General features: G+C 38.8%; 1 protein-coding gene across 5 annotated transcripts in view; it reads right to left on the bottom strand.

Moving 5' to 3' along the window:
• Window positions 1-20260, bottom strand: part of VPS13B (vacuolar protein sorting 13 homolog B) — a 457128-nt gene that overhangs the window by 17173 nt on the left and 419695 nt on the right. For all 5 annotated transcript variants that reach the window (XM_061995669.1, XM_061995671.1, XM_061995673.1 and 2 more), the window contains 14 exons: window positions 18867-19130; window positions 18631-18714; window positions 18284-18459; window positions 17610-17780; window positions 16924-17125; window positions 15826-16014; window positions 15271-15417; window positions 13884-14167; window positions 12210-12337; window positions 11425-11624; window positions 8829-8947; window positions 6830-7653; window positions 2237-2413; window positions 1166-1336 (listed from right to left, as the gene is read on the bottom strand). In XM_061995669.1, the coding sequence (XP_061851653.1) occupies window positions 1166-1336; window positions 2237-2413; window positions 6830-7653; window positions 8829-8947; window positions 11425-11624; window positions 12210-12337; window positions 13884-14167; window positions 15271-15417; window positions 15826-16014; window positions 16924-17125; window positions 17610-17780; window positions 18284-18459; window positions 18631-18714; window positions 18867-19130 (3136 nt within the window). The remainder of the gene's footprint in view (window positions 1-1165; window positions 1337-2236; window positions 2414-6829; window positions 7654-8828; window positions 8948-11424; window positions 11625-12209; window positions 12338-13883; window positions 14168-15270; window positions 15418-15825; window positions 16015-16923; window positions 17126-17609; window positions 17781-18283; window positions 18460-18630; window positions 18715-18866; window positions 19131-20260) is intronic.

Raw genomic sequence — 20260 nt, 5'->3', positions numbered from 1 at the left:
CCAGCTACTCAACCTGACTGCCCTTAGCCCAATAAAGCAAGAAGGAAAAATAAAACCTTCTCTGAACTGCCTTTGATTTGCAACACCAATAACAGCTTACTATTGGGATAGTAGCTACTAATATATGAAATTTCTCCTTTATGCACATTTCTCCCAGGACACTCACTTGCCCGTTTACAGGCATTATCAAATGACAGTGCTTCACATCATCTAATGTTATTGCTTAAAATAATTTCCAGTAACTTAACCCAAACTTGTAACATTTTTACCACTTCCTCTTTGGGGCTTTCAGGGTTGCGGTTGCTAATTTAGGAGTTGTGTACACTACTGAAGATTAGGAAAGAGGACAAATCCTTTCAAGCTTCAGCTCTTCTAACCTTTTGCACTGGACTGCTTTTGGTCACTTTGATCTCTAAGGGATTCATACCCTTTAATATGTACTGGGGAGCTCTGCCAAACAATACAGTTCTGCATTCCTTTGCTGTGTGACAAGTAGAAGTAACCTAGAAAATCCATCCCCTTACTGCAAAACTTCTTGCAGAGATTTTTTTTCCAGTGTGGGTTAGTTTTCAAATTTTTAGGTATTATTTTGAAATGGCCAGAGTAATCTTCACTTCTAACCAAACCACTTGGCTGCTTGATGACTACAATTACACTGAGTCTGGGTCTCTTTCTAAAAGCAGGATTCCTCATCAAAGCTTACTTAACATCTGCACTAAGTTCAAGCGGTTTTCAAACAAAACCGAGAATCCCCGATATCTCCAGTGCAGCGAAAACAAGCAGGTTCAGCAGGCATTCCTGTAATTCACTGGAAAGTAAACATCAGTGTGATGACGTCTTTGTGCTGACTGTTACAAGTGACCCTGCCCAATGTAGAATTATTCTTTTCTTCTCAGATATACATCATGTACCAATGAAAATATCATTCCACGGAGAGTGAAAACTTGTTCTAACACCTGCAATTGTTTTATCAGCAAAACACACACACACAAGTCATTAAGCCTTGATAAAAAGAAACAGTATCTCATCTACATACTGTGCAGCCATTTCAGAAGAAAACAGTGAAACAAACAGATTTTGCAATTATAACTCACATGTAGAAAAGGCTGGTGAAGAGATTAGAAAATGGTATTATGACTCAATTGGATATTCAGTAGTACATTACCTAGAAGGCTAATGCCTAAACGAGAGAGACCCTGTCTCAGTCCTTCTCCCAGGCTCTCTGGAAGCTGCCTTCTCCATTCTTCTTGTCTGTTGTAATGCTCCTCATCCAGTGACAGCCTATCCATATTCCGAGCAAGACTTGTCGCCAGATTGGTAATTGACGTCAGTGTACCTAAATACACGGAGATACACATTTGAGTCTGGATCAAAACACTTTAATTTAAAACATGGAGACGTTCTATGCCTCACTGCAATACTGAGCTTATGAGCAGAACAGCAAGTCAATTGAAAAGTCGCCCATGTGTGACATGTTGTACTATTTGTTAAGCATCACCACACTGCTTCTCCAGTCCACGTCATGCCTTTTACATTAGCCTGCATCAGGTCTGCCTGGCCGGTGGGAACAGCAACTCATCTGAACATCCTTCCCCACTTCCCAAACTCCTGTAAGATCAACCTAAACGGAAGGGGGGTTGTGGAAAGGTAAACAACTACAACTGTTTAGAGCAGAAGCCCAGGAGGACGTGTCCTGCGGGAGCCCGGCGCAGCAGCGGTCCCTCCTGGGTGGGAAGCCACGCGATGGCACTGTTTATACAGACTTCGCAAAGCAAGAGCTGCTCCTGTTCTCAGGCCAGCCCAGCCCTGCTGTCAAAACCTATCCACATACTTACACAGTTATGACAACTGTATCTACTTCTATTTTTTTTTTAAAGAAAAAGAAATAATAAATACGAAGAGGTGACAGAGTGTAGAATTTCTGATGGTTAGCAGAAGTACAGAACACCTTTAATATTTCTGCAGTTATCACATGAAATACTGTCTGAGCCAATCTCTATTTCCCACTGGGAGGTTTAAAATTCTGAAGTTTCTGAAACATTCTTATGCACTGTAGTTAGCGGTGATCTGTTTAATACATAAGTTGTTATATGTGAGCTTTGTTACCCTCTCAGCATCTCGCTGCAGCCTAGCAAGCCAAACAAAGCTGCAGGCAGTACCGTTTAGAACTTTAACACATCTTGTAACAACGCATGACAACAGAGCAGTAGTTGGAGTGACAAAGCCAAAGCTCTACCTTTAGAAATATGTTTTACAAACGATGTTGTTCCTCTGGAAACTCCACTGACAAATGCTCCTGGGCCTCTGGTCAGCCCTTCATAGGGCAGCCTAAAGAAATCGGCTATGCCATTCCCTATGCTTCTCACCAGACTAGCCGGGCTCCCAAGTATTTCCAATGATCCGACAACCCAGCCTGTGTGGAGAAACAAGACGTGTTACTGCAAAAACTGCAGAAGCAGCAGTTGAGAAAAGGTTATTCCTTAATTATCTTTTTCACACTAGAATTCATCGCATTATGAACTTCCTTTGAGCAAAACACAGGAAATAACTCATCCACTATGAATTCAGAAATGGCAATCTTTCATACTTCGTAAATCAAAGAAATCCTTTTGGCAAACTCGCAAATAGCTTTAGAATGACTTCCTTCCAGGAGCTTCCCGTATTTCTGCTAAAAGTGTGCTAAGAGAGGCGATGGTCGAGCCTCACAGCTACGGGGGAATGGGACTGTGAGTTCAGGGCGCTGGGTCAGTTTTAGACACTGTAAGGCAGTGTTGTGATTTCACATCCTTATGTGATAAAATAGTGACAGGGAGTTTACACTGATACAATGTACCGCTTTACGGGAGTGTGCAGGTCAATTGCTTGATGGAGTGTTAGGAAAGGGGATGCAGATTTTTGACAAGTGCTTAAGAAGTTATTTTAAATCCACCCCAACCCTTCTAAGCTGATCATTTTCTTTCAGAATGCAGTGAAAGCCAGACAAATGTCTTTTGCTCAGTGCAGTTGTGTAAACAGCAATGACATCTACATGCTGATTAGGTTACTCATAGGGGAGTATTCCCTATGCATATCCCAGGAGAGGTATCTGCGGATCTGGTTTCCTATATAAACGCAGGGTTGCCAGCAGCTTGCTGGATGGCTGAGCGTGCAGCAATCTGTTGCTGGAAAGCTGTTTGCAGGTCTTGTCTTTCTCAGGCTGGTTGGCAGCAGATTTATTAGGGAAATAGTGCTGTATAACTTTTTTTTTGGCAGCCTAGAGAGAGCGATTCAGAATGGCAATAAATGTTAAAGAGGAACTGTCTTTGAGCCACTGTACCAGGAATTTCAACTGGCACTGTCAGAATGACACAAGGTGTGACGGGGCAGGAGGCTGAAAGATGGACAGACTGGCCTCCTCCTCTCCCACTAAGGGCCCTTGATCTGTGCTGCCCTCCTCATTTCCATCTCATCACTGCAAACTTCTGCCATCCAGATGCTTTTCTTGTTTTCTCTTAACCCCTCCCAGTCACTCCTGTGGAAGGCTGAATCATGAAACTTAATAGAAGAGAAAATGTTACTCATATGTAATGAATTAATCTCATACTATCATTCTATGCTCCCGGAAAATCTATTATTCTTGTTGAATCTGTCCCACATTTCAGCCCTGGCAGGTTGAGAACTCTAGTACAAGCAGTATAAAAAGCGGGAACCACAGTGGACATAAGGGAGAGGGTGGGATGGAGTACGAAAACAAAAAGCAAGTCCTACTGGCAAAGTGATGAGCGGAGCAGGGAGGAGCAGAGCACTGCGGCCCGCGGTGCGGTGCGGGCCCCGGGCCGGCGCATCCTGCTGGCAGCCCTTCCCTTCCCTTCCCTGCCGGCACTGGGGGAGGCCAGCGCTCGGGGCCGGGCCTGTGACTGCCTCGCTGGAGCACTGCTAATAAATTATGCTTGCCACTGTGTGAAGTGATGAAAAGCTGGAGGAGTGGGGAGGCGTGTACAGATGGAAGAGATACTCTTTCTGCTTTTTTCTGATCAATAATGTTGCAATAAGCCTTTACAGTATTTTCTTTTTTTCTTCCCCTTAAATATTCTTGGTCTTCCTTGTCCTGAGGTGTGATGGAAAAGGGCTGCAGGAAGCTGCAGCTCAGTGCCTTGCTGCCCTGCGACACTCCCAGCAGGCACTGCCAGGCTCGGACATAGCGGGCTCCAACTCTGCTCGCCTGTTTGACTAGCCAGAATGTTCAGGAATGAAAACAGTTAAACACAAAGCCAAGGGGTTGCCTGGTATCCTACTGATGGGCTGTTGCAGTCCAGTCCTGCCCTGTGGGCTGTCAGTTTTGGGAAGTTCTGGAAGGAGCTTGCTCACTACTTGGAGAGTGCATGGGGGGAATGTGCAACCTGCAGCAAGGGTGACTTCTTGGCCAGTGCTCAGAGGAAAACTAATGGCTCCTCACTGCCATTGGACCACCCAACCCAAGGAGGAAGGTGTGGGAGTAAGCTGGGGATAGAAGAGTGAGTCAGGAGTAATCCCTCAATTCACAAGATCTGTGCTGCATTTTACTTTGCAGAAATATACTGTCATGTCAGGTTCCCATTTGCCAAACTATATCCACTAATATGAAATAATGATGATCATATTAGTAGACAGCCACTGCATTTTCTTTATAGACAACTACAGGGTTAGACTTGGCTGATACCAGTAGTATTTAAAAATAGAATTGTATTAATTTTTAAATAGAAATCAACTTAATTAGGAAAGGATGGGAGATTTCCATTGCAAGCTTTGCTAATTGGAGACAAGCAATGCTAATCAGCATATCGGAGCAGAGCTCTCCAGCTCTATTTGTTGCTTAAGAGACATCAATTCTGGATGCTCTTTTCCAACATATAGGGCAGCCTGATACACCTTTCTGGCATGTTTTGAGGCAAATTCTGCCCCATCTCACAGGGCAGTGATAGTCTTGCACACAGCTAAGAGCAAAATGAGACTGTATTTCGCTTTGAGCATAAGGCCGCATGGGAATGCCATTTGTGCAGCTGCTACAACAATTTATGTATGCTGAGCAGAAGGGCGGCAAACAACCCATCATTTTGCAGATTAATTTGGTTAAAATGCAGCAGACCAAGGTTCCCTTCCATGAGAGACTAAGTCAAGAAGTGTAACTCACCTGATGGTAAGGAAAGGACTCAGGGTTTGCAGACCATACAAAGCTTTTTGCTTGATTTTTTTCCTCCTTTTAAACTTTGTCGACTCAGCTTTTTGACAAGTGTCACATACCCTTCAAAATAAAGTGTCTTCTTTGCCCAAGCAAACGTGGATTAATAAAATTCACTATTTTAATCATGGTAACCCCTTTTAAAACTATGTTTCAGAGCTGTGAGGGGGATTTAAGTAGTAACTAAATATTTGCTTATGTATTTTCCTCAAGAGAAGGTCCACTGAAACAAACCTGATTCCTTAATATTTAAATGTGGTTGATTTCAGCTACAGATGGTTGATGAGCCCAGAGCAAAGGGTGGCCTGTGCGCTGCTGCATACTGCAAGGGTAGCACAGGAGGAAATATCAAGACTAGCCTCAGGAATCCCTGACTAGCATATGTGCCTCACCTGGGTTGTTGAGGATGAAAAGCCAGTATAACCCCAATTTCCTGCTGCAGTCTATCACCGCTTCTATCACCACTCCTAGCCAACTGTGGGGAGAAACGTTCACACTGCGGGGTGTATTTGACTGCAGTTTCATTTTTAATTAGCAAGAAACCAGAGCTCCCCTTTTGTACTATGGGCATTGACTGTAAAGCAAACTGAAACAAGCAGTAAAAAGAAAAATCAGCAAATTTGCAAGCAAAATAATGTAAGAAAATAATGAATCAGTGCACAGTGCTTTCACGCACAACTGTGTACACACTTGCTGTAATCAGCTGTGCAAATCAGATATGCACACAGTGAAAGGCCAGGTCAGCATCTCGCTACTTCTGGAATAAATACCTGAAATGTTTACAATTCTGGAAACTGTGCACATAAATAAGGCTTTCAGCCCAAATGGAAGCATTAGGTTTTCAGAAAATCTGACCATTAGCATTGCAGGAAAATACATCCCACATTTCAGTGTGGAGTACGTTATTGTGTGTGATCACAGAGGATCTTCCTCCTGTCTCACAAATTCTGTTCCACACTGAAACACTTCGGAGACCAAATTTTATTATTTCTAAATCAATATTTACAGGAAACTGAATGTACCTGCTAACCTCACAGACTAATTGCTCACTATTGATCCTATATGTGAAAAAGTTAACAACAGCAATCTTCATAGTTCTTGGATCAAAGGACAACAAACATCTGTGTGCCAGTTTAGCATGAAGGCTGTATGAAGAAAGACAGATTCCTAATCATAAGCTGTAGCCAAAAGGAGTTTTAACAACAAAACTACATTCAAGGCTATAATTTACTTCTGAATGCAGAGCAACATGCTGAATAATTTGATTAAATGTAGTTTTTGGGAGTTTATATGAGGAATGTGGATTGATTCTAACTCACGCTATAAGATAAAATGACAAAACCTAAGCCAGCTAGAATACATTTTTACTCTCTCTTCAGGGTTTCATAAAGCCTTCAGGCGGCTGGCTAATGTTTAGCACAACTTTACAAATCTTCACTGGTGTCTGCTCAGCCATTTTTTTTCCCTCTGTCATAAGACAGGACATGAAAGGTGTCTGAAAATACCATTACTAAACAGTGTCTGAGGAAAACAGTAATTGCGTGGCTAACATCTAAGGTTATTCAGCTTAAGAGACAATCACGGAATCCTGGTATTCAATAGAAACGTTACACGTTAAGGAAAAGCACTGACCTGCTCTGAAAAGTGCTCCAGCAGCATAATGCATGGCCAAGGCATGGACAAGTTGCCTGGCAGTGGTGAAGACGGGTCCTCGCTCAAACACAGAGAAGGAGAGAGGTGTGTGATCTGAGGCTATATACAATTTCAATGAAGCATGAATACTGACAAGGAGATTAACAGGTTGTATTGTTAATTTTCTTAACTTCACTGGCTTGACTAAAGCTCTTGCATGCTCTCTCACTTGTTCAGGCACTATCAGGGTAGTATCTGAAGGATTCACAGATTGACAATCAGTTTTGTTTTCTGGAAGATATGTGTCAAACAAAGTCTTAATGTAGTAAACAAAGGTGTCTTCCACATACAGCCTGGCTGGTTTGAGCTCAAAGCTGAGGTCATTCACATGAAACATGAAATTCTCTTCCTCTGAAAAAGCAATGCAAAGTTTTATAAAGCAGTTTTCCTTATAGCTTTCCAAATCTTTGTTACAAACAATTATGTTGTTCACTCTGGACCACTGCACTGTCTCATTTTTCTCTCCTTGGCACAATAGGACTGCAAAGTGGAAATTGGATTTGCTGTACAACTGATTGTCCAGTTGCAAGTCTTCACAATAGACCTGGAGACTATGATATTGTGGGAGACCTTCCATGGCATCTTGTTGGAAGTCTTGTGACAGGGGTTTCAGGAAGCTGGTCGCTGGGGCCATGTGGAGGAAAACATTGTCTGCTGTGAGACGCAGAAGTTCAGATGACACTTTGTGGTTTGTGATATCATCAAACGCAGCAAGGCTTAACTGACTGATGAACATTTTCAGTGACAAGGTCTGCCCTTGAATTCTAGACAGGAAGGAAAAGAAGTTTTGTTACTTCATGTATTTTGAGTTCACCTGGCATCTTGCTGTCTCAAAAAAACTATCAGATGTTCACTATAATACATGGGACACTCATTGTGCAAGTCCTGTCAATGTTAATGGTGTCTGGCAGCCTTAATCACCACAGTACTACCCAGGAGCTCTTCTAAGAAATGGGATATTACACATCTCTGCCAGGTTTCTCTTTCTTTCTTATCAATCAACAGGACAGCTTGGACAGGAAGGTCTCCATGGACACAGTAATTCCCTATTAGATTTGAAACAGAGCCAGATATTAAAGCAGACAACAAATATAATTTTCTGGTAATTCACGTGCAGCCTCAGCTGTTAAAGTATTTTCTTGGAGCCACTACTGAAGGTGACTATTATGGATAATTCCTTTGACATCACATACAGCGAATGCCCTCCAACAAAGCCACCACAGCCGTTTCACACTGATGGTGGTGAGGGCCTCTCCCCCTCCAGTCTTAACTGTCCATTGCCAAGTTTAACGAGCACTGCTGATGACCAGTTTCTCAGGGATTAATACTTAATTACAGCACAAATAAAAAGAGTACAACAAATTCCACTCTAATCATAACAGCATCGCTGGAGGCCAGGCATTCTGCATCTTGGAAACAGCTAGTGTTATAACTGCACTGGCATGGAGCTGAGGACCAAGTTGTGGCATGTTCCAAAAAGTTAGGCAGTCTTCTAAAGTACAGTGTTATAATTAAGTACAGTTAATTACTGCCTGTAAGACTATTTCTGTAGCCCTCACACATCAAGTTTCTTATCTGTTTTAGTAAGAGTGACCAACAGGAGGACCCGGCTAAATATATTTTAAACCAATGAACATGCTCAAAATTAATTACAAAGGAAAATATCATTTTTTTTTAAGGAGCAACTCTGGACTTCTTGTACCAGACAGCTAATGTTTACCCTGAAGAGACATAACTTTTGATGTTAGATTGTCCTCTTTTAACTGTGATATACAAAGCATAACATATAGTCTAAACGTATGCCACAGAGCATGTGGCAGTATTAAACAAAACAAACAGTTAAGCCAAAGTTCCTAATTCAGTTAACACTTAGAAAGCCAAATGACCTCTCAGCACTGCTTGGCAATGCTTTTTATAGTCTTTTATGGGCTTCATGTACCTGTTGAGGTTGATCTCGACAGGTCCCGCTCTTCCTTCTGGGGCCAAGGTCATGACAATTGTTCCACATTGATGGGTAATGTCCACATAAACATAGCCAAAGCCAGTTAAGAACACAATCTAGTGGAGAGAGTTAGAAACACATGGAATGGTACTGAAACTACTATTTTTAATGTCACAATTTTAATTAATCCTATCAATGCCTTCTGGCTGAGATCTTTTACTTGAACTGTGACACCATTCAGGAAAAACAGAAAGAGAATTCAATATGTCAGGAAATAACAGCTCTGACATTTGAAGCATTTCAATTGTACGGCAAGATGGAATTTGCACCTCATCCTTTAACTGTATAACTGAATACACTTTAATAAGAAAATTATTCTCCAGGAATAAGCAAGATGTACCGGTTATATGAGGGGAAAAAAAAAAAAGTAAATTTCAATTTTAATTTTGGATTAAGAAGAAAAGCATATTCCTGGAGCTCTGCAAAATTCCACCCTCTCCTCTGGAAAACAAACCCTAGTTTAACATGTTGCTATGCCCTAGCTCAGAGATAGTTAGATGAATGGCTGACAGCATCATGTAAATCACATGAAAACAAAAAATAAGTAACATTTTGGATTCATGAAGACTTTTTAATAATTCAACAATGAACATGTTTTTCAGCCATCTAAACAGGTTTTGTGAGAACACCTTCACAAGCAAGGTGCCGCCACAAAGAAATGGCAGAACTCTGTTGGAAAGCATAAAATGTCTAAAAAGGTAGGAAAATGGGGAATTTGCAACAGGTTTGTGTCTTGCTTACCTATGTGCAGCCTTTCATTCGGAACAAGTTGTCCTTAGGAATAAACATTCTACTTAAAGAAATGATGTATTGTTTTTTTGGAGCTCAATTCTGCAATATTTCCATGCAAGCTTTGTGTTTTTCCAGAATATAAAAGATTAAGGTCTTCTCAGGTTTTGAAAACTCACAGCAGACCTTGTTAAAGGAAACTGGCCTCTGCTTTCTTGTGGGGCTAATATCAACACAATTGTTTACTAGATTGTAGTGACAGAAGCTATAATTTAAAGGAATAACATGAAGATAATGGGCTAGCACAGGTAATATAAACAGTGGTTTGTCCTGAAGAATCTTAATGGATGTTAACAGGTCACCAGAAGGAAAAGCAGTCAGAAGTTCAGTAGAATCAGCTCTTAAACTGATTCTCATTACCCTATTTGTAACAGCCTTGTACATATAATTACATTTTGTTCATCACATTATGTCTTACTCTTCTAAGAATTTCTAATTTTGACATGTCAGTTTTAATCTTTTGCTTATCTGAGAGAGATTAGCAATACTGCATGATGGAGTTGGAGAGAAAAGAAAATTTAATGAATTTTCAATACACTTTACTTTTAAAAGCCCTCATTATTCTAAAAAATCCTCATTGATCTTAAATATTGGCCATTTTAATTCCAATTTTGATGATTCCAATGATTCCGATCTTCATTTTAGTAAACGAATACAATTTTCTTTCTAACAGAATAAGATGTACCTATCTGTGACTAGTAGAAAGAGTACAAACCACTTAAGATCCTCTAAATCCCATTATTAAATTATTTCACAATCTGAGCTGAGGTGCACATGAAGCTGTTAGCATATTCCTTATTTGCTTACATCAATCGCTTTCTAAGAGAAAAACAGACTGAGAAATCCTGGGGAAAATTCTCTACATGTAAACCCTAAAACTTCAATAAGAGAAGGCTACAGCTTTTATTTGGAGAGTTCTTCAAGTAGACAATGATCCCCAAATGTTGTCTTAGCATCTAATTCCTTCTAGGAGCCAGATACTTACAAAGAACCTTGGTCTGGCATAACATTAATGACTGAAATATGAAACCTCGCATTGCTTGACTGGCTTGCTGAATGAAACTGAACTACTTGCTATATAACATAACACTCAATAATCAAGAGCATTTTGTGATTGGTCCCCAGGGAAAACATCTGAAACTGGTATTTCTTTCAAAGAGCCAAGCAGTTTATGTTGATTCCATGTAAACTAATGACTTCAAAGACGGAAAAAAAGTACCATCAAAAAGAATTACTCCAGTCAAGGAAGTTTTCATTTACCTCAGAACAGAAGAAAAATTACAGAAGGCAAGAAAAGGGCCTTTTTGTTTTGTTTTTGGAAGACCTGTGTAGCTTCTGTCAAGACAGAGGCAGAATGACAGTGACGAATCCTACACAATGCAAAGATAAAAAGCCTGTGAAAAATAAGTTACCAAATAGAAGGATTTTCTTGGATCCTGTGGGATTCTTTCCTTAAAAGGGCTGAAATTTTCAGGATGGATTTTTCCAGGGTATGCCTTGGCCTTGCCAGGATGATCAAAAAGAAGTGAAAAAATTCAGTGCTGGAAAGCCTGTATTTTTGATGTAGCTATTTTTTAAAAAGTCAGTGAAGAAAATAACCTGTATTCTAAAACTTCCATAGGAAGAGGCTTAGGAAGGACAGTTCCCAAGACTTAAATAAGACCCCTCTGAAATCAACAGAAAAGATATGCTTATTGCAGAGGAACAATATGCTGGGAACTAAGAAATAATGTAAACAATTTACTTGAGTTCCTTGATTGTTGATGTCCACAAAATCACTCCATTCATTTACTAATTCATCAGATGATATCACTTTCAGAAGAATGCTGGGTAACAAATCTCTTGTTTTGCAATCTGGGTAGCTGGAGACTTGATGGTAAAGCTCATGATGAACTGAGCATTCGGCTGGAATCTTTCTACAATAAACTTCAAACTTTGGTGTATCTGAAATTTTATAAATTAGATAAAATTAGGACTTTCTAAAACTGGTATTAAAATAAAACTCACCTATGCTTATACAAAAGATGAAATTTCTGCTGGAATTATTAATAATCAAGAAATCCATTACTTTTCTATTGGATGGAATTTTAAGCGTTCTTGAGTTTTTCCCCTTTTTAATGTCATTAAGATTTACATTAATTACGTTTCACTTATCATTATATTCACATGTTCTAAGTGGAATTTTGGCAATATGTATTGTGTTACATTCGCAAATCTGAGGAGATTTAAATATTCCATGGGATTGAACTGATGTCAGCAAAACTCCACGGCCTAGTAGTTTCCTACAGCCAGGTCACCTTGACATCTGGAACCAGGGAAACCCAAAAGTCTGGAGCCATGTGAGTTCATTCTCCTGATCTCAGAATTAGCTCTAATAACTTCTAAAACGTCTCACTTTGAGACAGATCTTTATGAGGGCATCAAGCTCTTGTAACCAAACCACATACTGGACTTCACTTTGAATGGAGATACAGTAAAATCATTTATACTGTAACAGTGCACTGTTTCTAATTACTGCATACTACCTACCTTTGAAGTTCTCTTTTACAAGCAATGGAACGGAGCACTTATTGTGGATAATTATACGAGGACTAGGATCTTCTGTAAGTGTTAGGTACGTCACGCCAAGATGCTCTTGATAAGTCAGTGCTATAGCTCTAGAACAGAAGCAGATATACTTGATTATGCATGTTTTGGATGAAATCTTAACATATTATTATCCTGGACAATTAAAACCATTCCAAACTAGCATCTGTAAGATTCTTTATGAGCAAGTTCCAATTCCACAGATATTTATGTACATTTAGGCAAGTACATATCTCCACTGAGAATTATATTTAAACAGAAGAACACATGGAAATAACACAAAACTCAACATTAGGTAAGAAATCACTTCGTAGAGACTATTCATGAGTTAAACTGAGCACGTGTGTTTGCAAGATGAGAGTCTTAGCCAGCAGTGATTTATATTAAATTAAAAACATGAGATTGTAGGCCCAAATTTTCAACATAAATCTTCAACATTTTTCCAAAAGAATTTGCACACATACTTCTCTGATACACATGAAAGATATTGTAACAAATACATAAATCTGTGACTGACTGCTTCCCTGTAATGGTCCACAATGCTATCGCCCTGCAAAATGTTAATGCTATGGATCATCACTACATAAATTTCCAAAATCAAAATCAATTACGTCAGTTCTACTCATTAGCTAGATAAAAAACATTCATGCATAGACACAATATCTTTTTTATCTCTTGTGCAAATATATTGGCTATTTCTAAAAAAAATCTTTTCAAAGTGATTTTAAAAATCAGAACAATCTGCAAATTTGATTAGGAGCATGAGATTCTCTACACGTCTCAATTTTAAGAGATCCTTTCCTTGTTCTTCCCATTATTTTTTTTTTTTAATCTGAAGTCTATGTGAGAATCTTTAGTATCCACAATGACAACTCCTAGACTCTGCCAAGGAATTGTATGAGGGCTTGAATGATATCAAGCACTTCAGGGAAGGAAATATCACATGGCTGGTTATACATATATTGATGTAGTTTCTCTAATTGCAGCAGATTGCTTCTTGTTCATATCAGTATAAGCAAGAACAGATTCAGTTATCAGGTCTGAGAACTGAACATGGGCATCTGACAAGCCATTGGACTGTTAACTAGCTGGATGCCTTTGTTTTAAAGTAGAATGCAAAATTGGACATTTGAAGCTTTAAAACTTGAAAATCTTTCCCTGTACTCTCAAAACAATTTAATCTCTTTTTGCTTTTCCTATTTATCCTATTATTCTTACTAAAACACATTTCACCTTTTATAAACAAGACTTAAATTTTGGTATTGTATTATTTCACACTGTCCTTGAACTCCTAAAATGTTATCCACAAATTACAAAAGACCATAACCTTGAATATAAACTTTTCATGTTCTCATTTTGTATGCATGTCAAAAAATAGAAGCCCAAAAGTTATAAAAATTGTACAACTTGTACACAGTCATAACCTTAAACCATTTACAACAAAAGCATCAAAACCATAAAAAGATAACAATTTTTAAATTAAAGTAAGGCTTGCCTTTACATATGGGGGGCATGTGTTATTCTGACTTTGGCACTGATCTCTTACAGTTTCTTACTAGCTGAGGCTTTATAGCAACAAGCAAAGTTCATTACTCATGACTGTTGAGCATGTAGTACCTGGTACAAAATCCATTTTCACTACAAACTGCTGTGGGCACTGCCACGCTCTGCCTGGCAAACTCCTGTTTAATGACAGCTGGTAGGCTCCACAGCTTCCAACTCCCAGTACAGCTGCCAGGACTAAAACTCAGTAGCATACGCTTTTCAGTAAGAGGGGTCCCTGAAGTCAAGGGATCAGCGTCCGACATCAGGTCCCAGCAGGGCACAGCACTCAGTTCCTCACTGCGCGGTGCCCCGGCTGGGCTGATGCTGAAAACCGTGCTCTCTGGTGAGTGGAAGGCCTAGAAGGAAAAAAAGATGGTGGTAGCACAATTTGTCACTTCCTAAGGGGAGCTTTATGCATGTTGATATTGTACAGAATAGTTGCTAGTAGCCAATGATTGCAACTCATTAAAAGTTGCACTGAGTCCATAGCATTACAAGCTATTTGTCCAAATTCTGTCTTCAGGTATACTTTGGCAGTTAACCAAGCACAGTTATCTACAGCCCACTCGCAGCTGCACGACATAATTCTACCAAAAGCAACTGCAACATAACTGTGAGAAGAAAATCAATTTATAGATATAAAACCAAGAATGGATTTTAGCCTTGACATTCTTCCAATGCCCCATCCCATAAGACTGCCACAAAACGCCTGATGCACAAATGTAGATACTGATATGAAGAAAACTAATGCAGAAGGAAAACAATACAGACATAGGGAACTTAAAAAATTTGTTTATCTGCCAACTCCTCTAGCAAGTTTGACCCTGAGAATTCTTTGCAAATATTTTACTATAAATGTAATCTTCAATAAATATGTATAAATGGTTGATTAAAATACACTGACCATGCACACATTTTGGTTCCTGTAAGCTAGTCCTTAAATACACTGTGCAATTATTAGAAAACTGATATTCACGATTCGATGCAGTTCGCTGAAATACGTAAACTTTGGGCATGTCTCTAGTTCTGCAGCTTTGTTCAGATAACTGGAATCTTCCCAAAAGGATAACAAAAAGTTTTCAGCCTGCCAGGCCAATATACCTCTTTTACACGCAAACTCAGTAAAAATTCTGAGAACAATTTCAACAGCTACTACGGATTATGCTGCCTATTTTACAGAAATGGCCATTAGTGCCTGAACAGATGGAGAACAGGCAGAACTAATCCTGCAATGTGCATGAATCTCTTGCTTTGCATAGATTTCTGATCACAGTTAATTACTGGAGTTGAATTTACCCAGGATTCTGTATTTTGAATTCAAATGCTATAAAATGCTTTATCCTTATTTTAATGTCTAAAGATTTCTGTTCAAGCTCTGCTATATGCTGTTGAGACCATACAAATCTAAACACCCATGTATCACAGATGACAAACAATAACAGCATCCACAGTGCTTTACCTCTTCTCCAGAGTGAGGTCTGGAAATAGAAAGCTGTGGCATATAATAGATTGGATATGAAGTATTATTGATTATTGCTGTCTTATCTTCTATCTGTAGAATCTGTATACCTTGTCGAACCATCGAAGAAATGCAGAACTGACACAACTGTAAGATAATAAACATCATGATGTCACACACAAAATCACAAAAAGCATTGAAATACAGTGACAGAACTGCCATTTTCTTCTCAACTGTGGAAAACGTCTATATTCATGCAGTACATACTCATCACATACTTTTGAAGTTGCTTATGTCAATGTTTTCCAAATAAGACTGAGACTTCATTAATCCTTTTTCTAGGAGATGGAGTATTATCTTGATGACTTGAGCAGAATGTTTTTGGAGATCTAATTCTTTAAACTGTACTCTGTACATTGTTTATATTCTCATTATGTTTTACACGTATTAACACAATCAGAGAGGAGCTCTCATGCTGCATACACTTGATTGTTTTCATCTGCTATGCTCATTTTTAAATGATAAAGTTATAAATCGTGACAATTTTCTTCTAACCTTTTGATGACCTGGAAAAGCACCAAGTTTTATTTCAGCTTCAACAAAACCTTCTTCGTCCAATGTTACTACTTCCCCATTATCGGCATCCTTCCATTTTGGGGAGGTCACATTATGAACCAGTTTAATTGCCACTGATTTGTGCACAGTATTTGTGTTTGCCCAGTATATTCCAACCTGAAAAGCTTCCTGCAAGTGAAAAATGACCAATTATCACCTCTTGACAATTCAATACACTTCTACAAGAGTTAATGTAGTTTCCACTATAAAGTCAATTTCATTTCCTCCCTTTCTCCCCCTCACTCTTTCTACTCGGTGCAGAGATAGATGAAACCACAATGTGGATATGGGACTGATTCTCATAGTGGCAGGCCTTTTGTTTATTAAAAGATATAGAAGGAAGGAAAAAAAAGATGACAGGAGACTCAAAAAGTATCAGATTGTCAACTGGAACTGACAAGCTGCTTTGTCAAATTATTTGAATTCATTCAAAAATAAAAAATACAGGAGTTGTAACAAAAAAGCATGTGCATAAAACTCTGAATTCAAGAAAGCAGGAATCCTAAAGAATATTCCTTGTTTGAAATTTATCCCGTCTCATTATCAAAGCTTTCTTGCTAGCATAGCAGCTATGGAACAACTAGACTTAAACCACTCTCAAACAAAACGTTCCTTACAGACTGTCAGCTTTGATACTATGGTCAACAGACTTCCCAAGTGACAGGTCAGTACAGCAGGGGCCAAAGTCTATAGCTGACCTTTATAGCCATTTACTGGGGCTGCTATATTATGCCTAAGTTGTGGATTTATTGGCTGAATTGGGAAGAAGGACAGAAGGCTGCTGAATCAGATGGCATGCAGGTCTTCCTACAACATCTCACAGATGATTTCTAACTATGCATCTTTAAGACAGGCTATTCTTCGAACACTGCTATCAAGTATATCATAGCACCTGCCTGGTGATTCAGTTGTTATTTCTACTTCTTCTCATTTAACTAACACAGTGACTGGAAAATGGGAATCATCTGGATTAATAACCAGTCTTCAGATCAGAATGTTTAACAGAGCTGTACCTGTTAATATGAACAGTAAAGTTACCTGAAAGTTGGGAGGTATAATTACTTTCCCAGTTGGTACTTGAAGAACAATCTTCTCTCCTTCAAAGAGCCAGAGGTCCCACTTGGACTGATTGATAAGCAAAGCCCAGGGCAGGAGTTCTATCAGCAGAGTTTTAACACACGGTTTCCACACTGACAGCTTTACCCTCATTGGGCTATCCCATTGAGAGAGTTGTTCATTGCTGTTCAAAACCAAATAAACAAAAAGATAAAGCCAAAGGAATAATGAATTCAAGATTACAAATGACAAGCTATCATTTAAAGAAATTTGCAAAGTTTGTCTGGTTTTGAAATAGAAAAAAAACCATTTTGGAGCATTCTGAGGTGCTGTCAGATAGATATAGCTACATGAAGGCTACTAAAGACACATTTCTAACTGCATATAAACAGCAGCCTCTAGAGCTGCGGTGAAGAAGGTGCATTCACAAAAAAATACTTTCAAATTTTAATCCTTGGTGATGCAATCTTCTCAGTGTAATCAAGGGCAGCCTCTAGGCTGACCTCTATTTTTTCATACCTGCAACAGATTTTACAGTTTACATACAGGAATCATATAATCACTGGAAATCTATCCAACATTGGTCACATAGAGTCTTCCTGAATATGATTTCAGTTTATTTGAAAAACTAAAGAAACAACAATGAAGAAGGTTTAGCAAACAATTACCTGTCTGAATCCTTCCTATTATATGGCCATGCAGGCTGGGAAAGATTAGCAATGCCATAGAAGTCAGACAGGATTTGGTTGACATTGCCACTTGGATGGGACTTGGTTGCTATCTGTTTAATTAGTGTGGTTGAGATAGGGACTGCACACTCTGATGGATCATCTTCTTCCCTGTAAGTAAAACCACATTCGGTCACTTTAGACAACAAGCTCTAGCATTAGTAACACCAACCTTTTCTCTAATGAAGCTTTCTAGGCCCACTCTGCAGTGGTAACACTCTCAAAATAATCATGGATGAATCAAGTCCATGTCTAGCAAGTTCCTGAGCATTAATTTACATGCATGAATTTGTCACAACACTGTAATGGCCTTTGTATTTTAGACCCTAGAAACTCTTCAATATTCACCAAAAAGATTTACAAGATAATTTTGGAATTTATTTTTCACAACATTAAAACACAGACTGCTTATGCAGATAAATGCCAATGTGCTTAGGATAGTAATACCACATTTAGTGTTTCTTATCATATCAATTCAGGCTACATATGCTTGTTATGTTGTATCTCCTCTGCATATGTCATACTCTTGGAATAAATGCACAAGAAGTTGAAGTGCAAATGATTATTTTTTTTCCCTACAGATAAGCCATTTTCAAGGAAAGTGAGTATTTTACCTGGCTTGAAATGTCAGGTGGTGTGTAAGATCAGGTTCTATATTTTGCAGTGCTTTCTCCTGTCCTTTCCCCGGAATCACTTGTGTCTCATTCAGTCCCAAACTTCTTTTCTCTAAATGTATGATAATTGGGTCTGGAAGATGGCTCCTTACAATGAAAAGTGGGCTGAAAACAATCTACAAAATGAAAAAAAACCACAACAAACCAATCTAAGGCTAATTTTGTTCCAATGCTACAACTGTTGAAACAAGCTATTAATAAATCTTATAAGTCCATTCTGTCCATAATTTACTATGTGACATGTAAAGTATAAACCTTTAGATTTCAGAGACATTAAATGTACTTACTAATCGTTGTTGCACGAGAGAGTTGGGGTCTAAAGTCAAAACTGTGCACCACACATATGTAATTGAACTCTTTGAAGTTGGTACCTGTTACAGAGAGATCAGCAGCATTATACTAAAACCATATCAGGATGATAATGTTCGACTTTTCATTCTATCAAGTAGAAGTTTAAACGCTAAGTTCCCAGTTCTTTCAGACAGTTTTATGCCATTTTCCACATACCTATCTCTAACCATACCTGAATGACAGTGCTGTGTTCTGTATGATTAGACTTTAGACATACGTCTCGGGACCAGTCTTCATCTCCTGTAGCTTTCACACTCAGCTCGGTGAGTTCATCGTTTTCTAGGACATATGAGGGCAACTTCTGCTTGGCTGCAAGGCAGTTGATGTGTTCTTTAACGACAGCCTGTCCATCCTGACTAATATAATGCTGAACCACTTTCAGTTCAATACTTTCGGAAAGGTAACTACAGACTGTCTGTCTTCCACAGATTAGGATCTAAAAGACACAAAAATACGTGGCTCATATACAAATAATTGCAAAAAAAAAAAGGTAAAAATTGAATTATAGAGTGAAAATCTGTACAAGAATAATCTCCCTATTTTAGGCTTTCCCAAGCACTGCTGAAGGCAGTGAATGGTAAAATAGTATTTTTATTGGCCAAATATATGTGCAATTTAATAGAAATCTAGGCATTAAAATGCTTGAAATACTGCTAAGGCAGTATCCGGCCTTGAAAGAAACATTCAACATATCCACTTTCATTCTCACTAACCTCAGCAGTACTGCCCAGAGCTAATGTAGCTCTGGTTTCGATTTTAAGAGTATCGTGAATGGTCTCTGAATGCTGAGCCCTTTCTGAGCAGATGCGGTGATGTACTTCAGAAGAAAGATTTTCACTGACACTTCATACTATCATCATAATCCAACAATTCAAACCCTTCATTATGCTGTTTTAAAGATTTTAATTCCATTAAATGGCTGTACTATATTTCTGTATTTAAGCACATCCACCCAGAAAACAACCAAATTAGACTCAGAGTTGCTGCTGTCCATCATGTCCGAATTATCATAGAATCATAGAATTGTTACAGTTGAAAAAGACCTTTAAGATCATAAAGTCCAACCACAAAATAGATCTGACTTTTTCTAAGCTATACTGAGGAACAGCAGTACACATCTAACCCTGCTACAACCATCTTCACTTGCTTTTCATTATTGAGGGCGCACACCATAGCTACAACCTACCAAGCAAAATCTCAGTAGGGCTTTCAGTGACACCAAGCACTGTTGTCATCTGATCAGCTGTATTTCTGTTGTGCAACACAAGGCATTTGCCATATCCGTAAGCCAAACATGTTATGACCACTTCATGCTCTGGCTTCTGCCAATGCACATAGAATGATTGTTACAGATCTCTTTGCAAAGATAGTATATGAAAAGTAACTGCAGAGCTGTGCATTTTTAAATACTAATTTGATCATTACCTCTTTATCTTTTAACAATATAAAAGTCTGAATTACAACCCAGAAGAAGATATGAACAGTTTCTTTAAAAAATATATAAATTCTGCTTCTCAAGAGCTTAAAACATGGAAGAGATCGTGTAACTTAGCACTGTTACAACTG

Source organism: Colius striatus, chromosome 4 (genome assembly GCF_028858725.1).
Source record: "Colius striatus isolate bColStr4 chromosome 4, bColStr4.1.hap1, whole genome shotgun sequence".
Classification (NCBI taxonomy): domain Eukaryota; kingdom Metazoa; phylum Chordata; class Aves; order Coliiformes; family Coliidae; genus Colius; species Colius striatus.
This window is presented reverse-complemented; position numbering and strand designations above follow the sequence as displayed.